This window comes from Anthonomus grandis, chromosome 11, assembly GCF_022605725.1.
Source record: "Anthonomus grandis grandis chromosome 11, icAntGran1.3, whole genome shotgun sequence".
NCBI lineage: Eukaryota > Metazoa > Arthropoda > Insecta > Coleoptera > Curculionidae > Anthonomus > Anthonomus grandis.
This window is the reverse complement of record NC_065556.1, coordinates 29,917,120-29,931,666: the sequence shown is the minus strand read 5'-3', so window position 1 is coordinate 29,931,666 and position 14,547 is coordinate 29,917,120. Positions and strand designations below refer to the sequence as shown.

General features: G+C 34.6%; 1 protein-coding gene across 5 annotated transcripts in view; it reads left to right on the top strand.

Annotated features, from left to right (window-relative positions):
* Positions 1-10,687, top strand: part of LOC126741986 (dnaJ homolog subfamily B member 6-like) — a 41,536-nt gene extending 30,849 nt beyond the window's left edge. For 4 of the 5 annotated variants that reach the window (XM_050448497.1, XM_050448499.1, XM_050448498.1 and 1 more), the window contains exons 4-7: positions 1,327-1,440; positions 1,835-2,014; positions 5,566-5,881; positions 9,704-10,687. In XM_050448497.1, coding sequence (XP_050304454.1) covers positions 1,327-1,440; positions 1,835-2,014; positions 5,566-5,881; positions 9,704-9,803 — 710 coding nt within the window. In that variant the 3' untranslated portion in view covers positions 9,804-10,687. The remainder of the gene's footprint in view (positions 1-1,326; positions 1,441-1,834; positions 2,015-5,565; positions 5,882-9,703) is intronic. The other variant, XM_050448501.1, reaches the window with a different exon arrangement.
* The last annotated feature ends 3,860 nt before the right edge of the window (positions 10,688-14,547 follow it).

The window sequence follows — 14,547 nt, the reverse complement described above, 5'->3', positions numbered from 1 at the left end:
CAATGATGTTTATTATAACTGACAAAAGTACAAAAATAAATACATAAATAAAGAATGCGAAGTCTAATGCTCCGCATTCAAGCTATTAGGAAGCTTTTTTTATGAAACCAAAAGCAAAATATTTATGAAAGCATGATTTCCAAGTTCAAACGTTTGTAACTAATGAAGTCTAAGAAGCAAGTTCTATCTTCAAAGTCTAATATCTTAGAAACTAATTAAACTGTTCTTATGAAAGAAAAAGCATAATACATAGAAAATCGTGTTTTTCAAGTTCTCTCAAGTCAAAGCTTGTCAATCTAATAGTTTTTGAGACATCCAACTTTTTCTAGTGAAGTCTAAGGGGCAACTTCCATCTTCAAGGTGACTACTCACTTCAAATCAAATATTAATAAAATAAAAAATAAATTAATCAAGGGTTACGCGAAGCCGAATAACTATCCCAGGACAGAGAAGGATGGAAGGATCAATTATAAAAATTTGATGGTGTCGCCTTATCCTTAAAAGAAATTAGGACTGAGGAGGAGTTTTGCGTAAGAAACATGACTGTGCTGAAGACAAGGATATTTGTTAGAGTTGATTTCAATCTAATTCTTCATGTCTTCCAGGCATCTTGTTGAGCAGTAGACACACTTGGCAAAACACTTTCTTGGGTGTCAAACCATCCAAGCATAACACGAAATTCATTGGCAAAGCTTCCTTTTGAGCAAAAATGTATTTGTAATTATAGAAAGATAGCAAGAATTTAAGCACCCAAAATCTGCAATGGCCAGACATGTATTTTTTGAAAAAGATTGGCAGTTGTCCATATCTGTCTGTAGCTTTGAAGTCTAAATAAAACAAAAACTCAGTAAGTAAACTAAAGAAGCAAAAAAAATAATATTTTATCTTATTAAAGTCTATGGAACCTCCACATTTCACATTTTGTCATCTTTATTAAAAACAAGGCGTCTAGTGAGTATGTAGACCGATTAGTAAACGCTGATAAACAACCGTTACTCGAACATAAAAGGAAAATATTCGTGGTTTATGTAAAGTTTATTCATATATTCTGTTTATCACGACCTATTTTAAGCCTGACGTCCGACGTACACCATGATAATAATCTGGGGATTCATTCATATGTTAAGTGACGAACTTTGGGATCTTTTCCAACTTCATTTAAACGCGATAAACATCACTTACGTTATTTATCCAAAAATACTTTACCTATTACTTACAAAAAATGTATAATCATCCGCGTAATTAGGTCAAATTATTCCATAATTAGTTGTTTTTAAGTTATAACCTTCAAGGGTAAATTGGATGCGTTTTTTTCCATCTCAACAGATTCAAAACGAAAAATATACGACGCCCGCGGGAGCAGGAACAATGCCTCGAGATCGTCCAGGAACTACAGGAGCTATTTCGACATGCACAACCCGTTCTCGCAACGTGCCTTCGGTAGATAAACCTTGTTTTTCCTAAATGTGCTAATCTCCTTTTTTTTGTGTGACTTTTTTGCTGAAAATTTAACATATTATGGGGATACAGTTCTTTAATATAAAGAATTGCAATCTTGACTTTAATTTTTATCGTTTAAATCCCTATTGACTCCTTAATCATTACTCCTAGAGCCTCTAAAAGACCCTCTAACCTTCGCCATTTTTTAGTTTTGAAATGCATTAACCTGAATTAACCTACCTAAGCTGCATAATCTTTACAGGAAGTTAGTGTGTGTATATACAGGCCGGGAAAGCAGTATCGGATTATTTCTTGTCCTCTTTTTTGATGCTTTTGACTTAATTGAATTATTTTTAGTCATAATAACGTGACGTTTTGTTTTCTTAAATTTCAGATAAAAAACGTCGCGTATATGATCAGTACGGTAAAGACGGTTTGCTCAATGGAGGCACGCGTGGCAGGAGCCGATACGAGGACGATTTCGACTTTGGCTTTGGATTCTTCACGTTCAGGGACCCCGAGGACGTTTTTAGGGAATTTTTCGGCGGCAGTGATGTCTTTGATCTCTTAACCGGTAAGCATCTAATTTTAACAGACTGCACCAAAGACTCTGACAAATTGAAAAACTCAACTTTAGTAGAATGGCTTGTGTGTTCCTAAAAATCATATTTCTCTGATCTGAGGTTAAATCAAGTTAAAGTGGGGAACAGTTTATCTAAAAGTTTTACATCTACATTAGGGGTACCACAAGGACCTCTTTGCTTTGCTCTATTTACTGATGATTTACCTATGTCAGTGGTTTAAAGATAATAAAATGGTACTCAATACTTTTAAATGTCACTCTTACCAAAAAAATAAAAAATACCAAAGTCATGGTCTCACAACATATATAACAGGCTACACGTGTTTCGCTCTAGCTGGAGCATCATCAGTTAGGTTAGATTTGCAAAAATAAAAACAAAAAATCTAAAAAATTATTAAAATTAAATTAAAAAAAAAAAATTTGATCTCATTTTTAATTTCGAGGATATTAGTTTAATAACAAGGGTATTTGATTTGCACAGATTTTTTAAATTGCAAAATTTTTATATACCAATAGGATTTTGCGTAAATTTCAGTGCGATATAATCGAGAGGTTAATTAACCTTACGGTTAATTTGTTTAATAGTAAGGTCAGTCCCCTCTCAACATTAATAATAATAGTTATTATTATTATTATTATTATTATAATATCCTTTATTAAATTACATAACATGACCAAGTAACTTCAAAAACAAAAATTTAAATATAGTACAGCTGCCAATAAGTGGCCAATTGAAGATTTAGTTCAAAATAAATAAAAAATATCAAAAAAGCTTAAAATCCTGTAAAATTCATTAAATTAAAAAAATGTCATCATTGTTTTTTTCTTTACTGTATTATAAATTTTGAAAAAGTGGAAATACCACTCTGTCCTCGCAACATTTTATGTCAGAGTAAAAAGGAGAGAAGATCTTTTTAAATATCTTGCAAGCATGTAGGTAGGATGATGTGTATCCTGCCAGAAGAATCGAACGTCTGTTACTATTAAATAGATTTAATAATTTAATTGGCATTAAGAGGAGATTAGAGATATTACCTTTCTTTGCAAACTGTTAAATATCAAGCATTTCTGTATTCAGTTAATTAAAAAAGTTCATAGTGCTAAAGTTCGTTAATTTTGTCTTGTTTACTCTCTAGAATAAATACAGTGGAGGCCAAAAATATGGAAACTTTAAACTTTTTCAAAAAATGCAGAAAATATCGCAATGCGAAAACTCTCAAAAATATAAATAAACAGTTTATCAGCAAATAAAGAAATTCCAATGGGGGTACTTTTAGATTTGTGTGGCGAAAGATTGTTTTTAAAAACATAATATATTAAAGTACGATACAGAGTACAGTAGCTTAGGTACAATAAGAATGACTAAAACTAGGATTAACTTATATTTATAAACTAAAAAGAGCTAGGCTGGCATAAAGGTGGGCCGCTGCTGGATAGGCACTATGTGACTATGTAACTGGGTAGAGCAAAAGAATGTTGTTTATTAGTTTTGATGAAAGAGGAGTTATTTCTCTGTGGCCAAATGTATGGAAACCTTTAATAAAATCATAATGATTGTTTACTACAATCTGTTTAACGGTACGATTTTGTTTGAGTGAAGACAGGCATCATGCCTAAGTGTAAATACTTATCTAGTGATTTAAAAAGTAAAAGAGTTCAACTATACCAGAAGGGTTATAAACAAATTGAAATTGGCACTGTTTCAAAAATAATTAAAAAAGTTGAAGAGTGAGGAAATGTTTCGGTAGCCCACAAGCAAGGAAGGCCAAGAGAGTTGTCCAAAAGGGCCATGAAGGTAATGAAAAGAATATCGATGAACGACCCAAAGAAAACTTCTATAGATATTTCTGGAGAAATGAGTGAAATGGGGATTTCTGTATCTGCTCGCACGGTGAGAAGAAGGCTAAATGAAGTGGGGCTTTTTGGAAGAGTTGCTGTAAAGAAACCACTAATATCAAAGAAAAATAGAAAGGATCGAATTGAAATACTGTATTGTTTAGTGACGAAAGTAAGTTTCAATTATTTGGGAGTGACGGGAGACGTTATATCCGGCGACCAAAAGATACAAGAAAACACAGCCACAAATACCAAATACCTACGGTAAAACATGATGGTGGAAGCGTAATGGTGTGGGGTTGTTTCTCCCGATCAGGTGTTGGCTCTCTGGTTGAAATTGATTCAATAATGGAACATTTTCTATACAAAGACATATTGGAGAACAACATGTTGCCTTATGCTGAGGAGTAAATGCCATTGAGATGGTTGTTTCAGCAAGACAACGACCCTAAACACAAGTCCCAATTTGTGAAAAACTGGTTAAATGAACAGAGCATTGCTTTAATGAATTGGCCTTCACAGTCCCCAGATCTGAATCCCATAGAGAATTTATGGCATCATTTGGACAGGAAGATTCGAAACCATTCGATTTCAAACAAGGCTCAACTGTGGGAAATACTGCAAACTGAGTGGGCTGCCATTTCCAGTGAAGACTGTGCAAGACTTGTCGATTCTATGCCACGAAGATGTTGAGAAGTAATAAATTCGGAGGGATATGCCACAAAATATTAGCAGATTTTGATTTAGATGTAATTTATATAAATAACTTTCTTCAGTTTCCAAACTTTTGGCCAAGAAAGTATTAATTTTATTTCATTTTCTTTTTATAACAAGTTTAATTTCAAATTAATATGTTAAGTTAATTAATATATTACATATACTTTATCACAATATAAGTAACTTTATTATAGTTTCTGGTTTCTTAAAAAATATACAAATTAAAAAAGTTTCCAAATTTTTGGCCACCACTGTATGCTTGTGATGTTTACTATATTTGCAATATATTTTATAGTACTAAGCCATTTCAACCATTGTACTAGTGTTTACCATTCAGGCTTTAATTAATACTGGGTGTAAAATCCGTGTATCAGACTTATTTATGTCCTAAATAGAAGAACCAGAATTACACCACATCTTCGGATGATCTTATAATTGGCTAAATATGAATAATCGACACAAACTTTCACAGTTCTTTTAAAAATGTGATTTATATTCATTTACATATGTATATGATTCTTACTAAGATTATTCAATTTTACGTTGACAATTTTTTCTAACCAAAGATCATGTTTAGATGCAGGAAATCTGTGTCTTCTACTTTCCATGTCGGTTATTGTTTATTTAATCAAATTAATAAAGAGACCTACATTTAAAAATAAATAATTAGATAATTAAGTGAACCAATAAGTTTTTCTAATTTGTTTGAGACACAGGTGTATAGGTGGCTGTGAGATAAGAGCTATCATATAACATGAATACCGTTGTTCCACTTGGAACTTGTGGCAAAATGTGCTCGACACAAGGCCATTAAAAAAAAAGCCGAAAACAATAAAGCAATTACTACTGTCTCTTGAATTACAATGCAAAACAGAAATATTTAGCAATGTAAGTGTTAAAGAAGATCAATTAATAAATTCAAAGATTCAATGTCCCCTTAAACATTTGATACAATTTTGTCTTAAACTAATAATTGATTTCCTGACTAGACTTACAAAACCCGCATCGCGCGCACCGCCATCACCACCTCCACCATCACCGCGGCACCCGACATTCCCACCCCCAAAACCAGCTGAGCGGCCTGTTCTCCCCATTCAGTCTCCTCGGGGGCGGTTTTATGGACGATTTCTTTGGTCACGCGGCTGGCGGAGGTCACGGGGGCCACGGTGGTTTTTCCTCGTACAGCAGCATCAACAGTACGTTCAGTAATGGATCGGGAGGTGGTGCTGCCGGCGGCGGAGCTACAGTTAAACGCACCTCCACCTCGACACGGTTCGTTAACGGAAAGAAAATCACTACTAAGAAGTGAGTATTGAGTTTAAATTCTGATGGGGATTTATTTGAAAATCGAGAATGGTGAAATTATACTAAATACACCGTTGTCGGGGAAAAATTGCATATATTTGAGTCGGTCTGATTTATGGGCAACCGCAAAAAGACTTAACATTATTTAACACTCAAAACATGATGTTCCATCTCACTTGTCTGATGTAAATTGAATTTTACGGACAAAATATACAGGGTGATTTTTAAGTCAGGAATGCCAATTTCAAATATTGATCCAATATCATTGATTCCCAAACATGATATTGTTTTTTCTTTCAATGAAGTATCCTATAACAAAGTCCGTGATATTATCTCCAGCCTCAAAAATAAAAATAGTAAGGATATTTTTGGTCTAAATGTTAAAATATTAAAATCAATTACAAATGAAATTATTGTTCCACTTACAAATTTAATCAATCTGTGCCTTAAAGAATCATGCTTTCCATCTGTTTTAAAGGAGGCACTTGTAATTCCTTTGTTTAAGAAGGGTGATTGCAATAAACCAGATAATTACAGGCCTATATCTCTTTTACCAATTGTGTCCAAGATTTTAGAGAGGTGTCTAGCTGAACAGATTGTGGACTTCTTTGAAAAAAACAACTTATTTAGCAAATGTCAATTTGGTTTTCGTAAAGACAAAAGTACAGTTCTGGGCGTCTTGGATTTGGTTTCAGATATTCTTGAAGGTTTTCAAAATTTTCAATATGACACAGTTCTTTGCTGCGACCTGAGTAAAGCTTTTAATTGCGTCGACCATGGGATCCTTCTTGGAAAGCTCAAAGCCTATAATTTTAATCCATCAAGCATTCAACTTATGAAATCTTACCTTGAGGGCAGGTGTCAGTCTGTGAGTTTTGCTGGGGTGGCGTCGGCAATAGGCGATATTACAATGGGTGTGCCTCAGGGGTCAATTCTGGGACCCATTCTTTTTTTAATATATATCAATGATCTTCCACTAATTAGTGAATATACAAAATTTACCCTCTTTGCCGATGACACCACAGTATCCTTTCGGGCTGACACTCTGGGTGCTTCCCTGGAGGGATCCCTGGTGGCGCGGGAAGGAGTTGAAAGCTGGTTCTGCAGCAATCGGCTTCTCATGAACTCAGATAAGACACTTAAAATCATTTTCTCTATGAGGGAACTTGGGCAGGTGGAGTCTGCTGACACAGCTAAATTCCTAGGAGTCACACTAGACCAACGTTTACATTGGGGTCATCACATCAACCAACTGACTTTAAAGCTAAACAAAGCTGCCTATCTAATAAGAGGGCTCAGTGATAGGGTCTCAGCAGCAGTTCTGAGAACTGCATACTTTGGTGTTTTCCATTCACACTTGTCATATAGTATTCTAGCCTGGGGACATGCATCTGATACCAAACGTGTGTTCGGTATACAGAGAAGGGTGATAAGGGTACTAGCTGGTCTTGCATATAGGGAGGACTGCAAGGCAGCCTTTAAACAACTTGGCATTCTCACCCTGCCCTCAGTGTACATTTTGGAAAACCTTCTGTATGTTATGGGGAATAAAATTATTTAATGCTCTTCCCTCTGAAATAAAATACTTACCTCTAAACAGTTTTAAAACAAAAATCAAAAAAGTTTTATTAGTGAATGCTTTTTATTCATTAGAGGAGTTTTTTAACCACATATTTTAAGGTGATGTTACTGGGTTTTTACAACATCATTTATTGTTTTGATTATAGTCGAATTTTAATTTAATGTTCTTAGTGTTAGTACTGTTAAGTAGTCTGTTTTGACTTTACCTATGTATTTTTTGACTTGTGTAAAATGTATATTACTGGCATCAATAAAAATTATGATTATGATTATTATGATTATGATTATAAGTTTATACTTTTTTTTTAACTGTGTATAGAACTCGGTAAAATATACATTTTTTTCAAATAACTTTTTTCGATATACTCAAAAACAAGGGACATACAGAATAAAAACGTGAATAAGTCTGTTTATGTTTAGTTTTTGCTCAAATTTTTGTATTTTCGATCACGCATTGTACCGATTAGTTAGTCTTAGACACTTTTGGTTTATTGTTGTTAATTTTAAATTTGCAAATCCTAAAAATGGCACATCGTTATGAAAACAATGAACTTGTGGATATGTTGCTTATTTATGGAGAGTGTCTTTAAAGTGCTGCTGCTGCTTCGGTATTATACGCAGACCGCTTTCCATTGCGGAGTCATCCTACACCCAAAAGTTTCATAAATCTTATTCAACGGGATACTGACGATTCACGGGAATATCGTGGAGGGCATGCAGGAAGAGGAAGGAGACCTGAAAATGTCCATAGGGAAGAACAAATTTTAAATCTCATCGAAGAAGATCCAAGAACAAGTACTCGAGTTGTTGCAGGGCAGGTCGGATTAAGTCAAACAAAAGTATGGACAACTTTGCGCGAGAATCAATTTAATCCCTTTCACGTTCAACGTGTTCAAGACTTCCCCCGCAGAGTTCAGTTTTGTGAATGGTTCCTACAACAACATGAAAGTGATCAACATTTTTCGAACAAAATTTTAGCCATGGACGAGGCAACATTCACCCGAAACGGAATTAACAATTTTCGAAATACGCATGTTTAGTCTGTTGATATGCAATTCGCAGAATCAATTTTCAATACCGCTTTTCTGCTAATGGGCTAATGTGTGGACAGGAATTGTAAATGGGATACTTGTTGGACCATTTATCTTATCAGACCGTTTGACGGGCGATGTTTATTTGAACTTTTGCAATATAATCTGCCTGTTCTGTTAAAAGACGTGCCACTGAATATCAGGCAAGTTATGTGGCTCCTGCAGGATGGAGCACCTGCCCATTTTAGACGAGAAGTAAGCGAATTTTTGTATATAAGTTACCCAAATCGGTGGATTGGCCGAAATGGCCCAGTTGCATGGCCACCAAGGTCGCCAGACCTAAATCCACGTGACTTTTTTGTGGGGGTATATGAAAAGTAAGACGACTATCGACACACAAGAAGAACTAATAGCACGTATTGAGCAGGCTGCGGCAACAGTTAGACAAAAACCGATTTCTCGATTGCGTGCCGTTGTATTGAAGTTAATGGTAACAACTTTGAACAACTTATTTAAATTAGAGAGGGCCGTACTGGACTCATTTTATAACATTTTGGCAATGCAATTTTTTTGAATAAAGTTATTTGAAAAAAATGTAGAACTTAAAAATCACCCTGTATATGACAAAGTTTTTTTATACATTCGGTAAAGATGGAATTTCTATGCGTGCTATTAAACTTTGCAAAAAACCTTTTTTAAGCATAATTAATACTTGTATCTTAGAAAACGTATATCTAGATATATGGAAACAAAGCAAATATTATATCATTACTTAAGATATCTAATCCTCTAAACATTAAGGATCTAAGGCTAACTAGTTTTTATCCGCAGTTTCAAATATATTAGCAAAACACATATCTAATCAATTAACCGTTTTGTTTTTTTATAATCAATGAGTGCAGTTCGTGATTGTCAGTCTGATTTTCGAAAAAAATTCAGTACTCTAACCACACGTCGTTTAAAATTTGCCAATGATACTAATCTAGATAAAAAAGAAATAAGATGCTGCCAATAAACTATACCTCTATATTACTTGTAAAGGTGTTATTACACAAGCTTGTATTCAAACGAGTCTTGTAAATCGGTTATATAATCGCGAGGTGGTCTTTATTTGTCATATTTTAAACATATAAGTCTGTATCTTGAGGACAAATAACAAAGTTTTGAATTTGAACTGGATTAAATAATATAGTCATTAAATTTTTTCTAGGGTGTTCGAAAACGGCAAAGAAACGGTGATGTCTTACGAGAACGACGTGTTGAAATCAAAGACTGTCAACGGGGTGCCGCAGAGTCTGACTTACAGTTAAACGGACACCGTGCGGAGCCACATGCGTCGTATATTTAAGTAATTTTCGTCTATAGGTCTTGTAATAGCCACCTACCCAGTACATACTTTAAAAAAAAAAAACAAAATCCTTTTAAAATAATGTGATTCTTGGTGTTTAAATTTGTTCGAGAAAAGTGTGGCCAGCGGCCAACAAAATTATTTCAGTGTCAATATATTTAAGACTACTGTTCAACTGTAGTTACGTTTTTATTTTTTATCGTCAGTTGTACATTATTCCTTATGTTATTTAATAATTCTGTTTTCAGAATTCATCTGGTATCTTTTTAGTAAGAGTTGTGACGCGTGAGGTGCGCTGATTTCGGTCGGGAAGTGACAGCGGGTAGTGGTAGAATTATTATTTTTTGGTTCAATAGTGAATGTTATCCCCGAACTTTCTAGACCAGGAAAATCAGTATTGCAAACAGTGGAAAGGGTTATTTGACAAGGTGATGCAATTGCAATCACATTATTATCTGCTCATTATTTTAAAGTAAAACATTTTTTTTTTGTAATTGAAACATTCACTTTTATCCCCAATTGGGAAAAGATTTTTTTTTATTTACGCAAGACTGCTAATTTTAAAAACGAGCTTATCTAATTATTATTAAAAAACAACCGGAAACTATCGCACGCGAGAATTAATAAGCGGATATTACCTTAGGTTAGTTTAAAATAATCTAGCAAGTAATCATCTCTTTTTATTTTATTTTTTTTTTTTTGGAGAAACTGATGCGTTTTATTCTCACATTTAAAAGTTTAGCGTTTATAGGGTTTCCTCGCACACAAACAAGGTGTATATGTTAAGCTTTCGGATTTGTGTGCCTGTACAGATATTTAATGGTAATAATAAAGATTAGATTTAAATTTGTCGCGTTTTATTATTTATTTTTAGCAATACAATCCAACAAAATAACCATTTGTAATAATTCTTAAGGTATAGTAACACACATACACATAATATGTGGTTTTGCGCTATAGTAGTTCACCTTATCTCTCTTGTTCCTGCTGTGCGTTTAGTAATTAGTCAAAGTAACTCCTCCATCACCTCTCTCTTATTTCTTACCATTCTTCCGTTATCTTCACTTCAAGAACAAGTTGTACATCATAGCGACGAAATCTGCTTTAAGAAAAATGTCAGTTCTGTCTGAAGCCTCCTTTAATGTTTTTCGCTAATTTTGTTATTTGTTTGACTTACTTTCAGGGCTTTTAGCATTTTATGTTCGTGTCCTCTATTCTTTACTCTTAATGTTCTCCGTGACATGTTTCTTGTCCTTATCTTCTCTTAACACTCATTGGAAGATTATATGAAGATGTCAAACTACGCGTTCCTCCTTTTATCTCTTTTCTTTCCTACTATCGTTGGCGTACTTGCAATGACTGACCTTTTAAACACACACACATATTATGTGTATGTGTGTTACTATACCTTAAGAATTATTACTATACTTAAGAATTAAGTCCTCTCATATCCTTATATCCTGCATAATATCATGGTATAAACTATTTTAAATATTCTAACAACAATTCTTAATCTTAACATAAAAAAATAGGTAATTAAAAAAAACTTTGCAACAGAAGTTTTATTTATCCTAAAAAGAAATTAAAGAAAAATTTAGATGAGATATACGAGGTCTGGCTATTAAATAACGAGACTGCGTGCCCTAGACGGATGGGGAAAAAAAACGAATAGTGCGTTGGGTATCCAGATATCTTGTACCAAAACACGTTTTCGTCACTATTATAGTATTCGTGCAGTAGCGGTTTGAAACGAACGTGTTTTTTTTCTCATGCCGAAAAACAAGAGCAACGCATCAATCTTAAATTTCTCGTTAAATTGAAAAAAACTCCGACTGAGTGCTATAAATTGTTTTGTTGCAAGAGGCCTATGGGGAAAATTCTCTCTCTCGTGCGCGTGGTTTTGAGTGGTGTAAGCGCTTTAGTGAGCGCCGAGAGAGCAGTGAAGATGACCAGGGGCCGTATTTTCGAAACCATGCGAAAATCTGCGAATGCGAACAAAGTCGAGCGGCAAAATTCGCACACGAATTAAAAAATGCATTTTTGAACAACATTCGAAATTTCATTCGCATACGAACATGAACTGTAGTGGCAACGTAGCAAAGTCGAGTGCTATTGGAGGCTATGTCAAACGGGATCTAATCTAACATTTAAGTTTAAAAACATCAGGGAATTTTGAGGTTTTTTTCATGGCGTTTCCTGGGGTTTTTCGAATTGACTTTTTTTTAAGATGGATTCAAAAAATAAAAAATATTGCGGTTTTGTGTCGAGTGAGCAAAAGAAAAAATTAATTTCATTTATGGAAGAGCACTCGGAATTAAAGTCGGGCTAATTCACCCAAGATTTTTCAGCTAAAACTGCACAAGCCTTGTGGATAAAAGTACCGGACAGATTACACAGTCTCTGGAGTACATAAAGAGCATCAATTCCATCGTAATAGGCTCGCTTAATCTATATAATTTATTAAATTGAGCATCTAAATACATTTTAAATGGCTCACAAGATTGTTAAATCTCGCCATTTGATTATTATTATTTTTTCTTAATAAACAACAAAAAACACTACGAAAATACTTAACCAACTTACATAAATTAAAAAAAAAACGAAGCTAGTTTAAAAACAAAACAAAGGGCAGAATCAAATTGAAAATCGCACACGAACTTTAAAATTCGAATCGTATATACCCACTCGAGATACCGCATGCGAAAAAGTTCGCATACGAAGCGTTCGAAAATACGAATATCGATTTTTCATGCGAAATCCTCTAATTTCGTATGCGAATTAAAGTCGAGTTGTTTCAAAAATACGGCCCCAGCGCTCAGGTCGCCCTGTCACTGTTTCAACTCCGGAAATACTGACCGAAATCAACCAAATTGTGCGGGCAGATCGTCGAATGAGCACCCGGATGATTGCCGAGACTGTAAACGTCGATAAAGAAACGGTTAGAAACATTTTAGACGATGAATTACACATGACAAAAGTCTGTGCGAAGTTGGTGCCAAAAAACCTGACTCCTAAAAACATTATTACTTGCGACGAAACGTGGATTTTTCAATACGATGTTGAAACCAAGCGGCAATCGATGCATTGGAAGACGCCTGCATCGCCCAGAATAAAAAAAGCAAGAATGTCCAAATCAAAATTCAAGGCAATGTTGATCGTTTTTTTCGACATTCAGTGGAATTCAACTGGAACCCATTCAGTATCGTGATGACTGAATGGGTTCCAGTTCAACCAGACTTACTATTTGTCAGTTTTGGCAACACTGCGAGAACGAGTTCGTAAGAAACGGCCCGAGTTGTGGAAAAACAACTCGTGGATTTTGCACTAGGACAACGCACCTACCCATAACGCGGTATCTGTGAAGCAGTATTTGGCCAGTAAGCGCACTCCAGTGCTCAAACACGCGCCGTATTCGCCAGATTTGGCCCCGTGCGACTATTTTTTGTTTCCGAAGATAAAATCTGCTTTGAAAGGAACCCGATTTGAGTCGATGGAAGCGGTAAAGCAAAAAAACGGCATAGCTCCTAAAGGCCCTCACCAAAGAAGACTTCCAGCACTGCTTCGATCAATGGCAAAAATGTATGGAAAGATGTGTGGCAAGGGGAATGGGAGTATATTGAAGGGGCGCATTCGAATGTATAATAATTTTTATAATAAAACCCTTTTTCGTAACCAGTCTCGTTATTTAATAGCCAGACCTCGTATACCTAACTGCTTAAGAAAAAACGACAAACAGAAAATTTAATTTACCATAAAATTGAGAGATTCTATTAGCGTTAGTACACATTACATACAACGGTGAATATATATGGACTCCAAATAACAGAAGCGTGTTCATGTTTAGAACGTACAAAACAATAAAATAGTGTTTTATTGCTCCCATATTATAGAGACCTTGACGATTGCATATTAAACATTCATTTGGTTAATTCCAGGCAGTTGAGTAGTCTTAGAACATTGAAAGGCCTTTCAATGTTTCAAGTGAGTAGTACTATTCAATATCTTATTAGTCTATGAACTACCGTCAAGAATTATTTCTTCCTTTAATTTGAAGCCATTGAAAGCTAACTTTCATTTGAATTTCAGGCAACCAAGTAGTTTTATTATTCTATTATTTCCAGGCCTTTGTACACTAGATTCACTTCAGGAAATTAAGCCTTGACAATCTTAGTGATCCTGTTAGTCAGGGCTTAAAATATTTCTCAATTTCTAGCAGTTTTTTTAATTGCAGACAAAACAAATGATTTTAATAATTCAGGTAGTTGAGCCATCATTTTTTTTTAATTCCACGCAGTTGAGTGGTATTCTCTCGTTATAAGTTTAAGAGCTAAATTATTGCTTTTGATCTACTAGTTTTGTTGTAATTTAAGGTAATTAAATAGCTTAGTTATTTTCTTCTTCCAAACAGTTGCAGCAAAGTTTAATCTTATTAATTCCAAGCAGGCAAGCAATCGTTTTTTTTTTGTTATTGATTTCAGCAGTTGAGTAAACTTACCATCCCCAACAGAGGAGTATCATTATTTTATGTCAGGCACTGAATCCTTGATTTTTGTTTTAGTAGTCATCACTTATCTTTATGAGTCGAATAAATCTTAAGATCATCACACCAAATAAATTTCCACAGACGAAATTTTAGAGGCAATTGAAAGCCAAAGATCCAATGAAGCTTCTCTTTAACTTTTTACTTGAAACATCTAGGTTCTTAT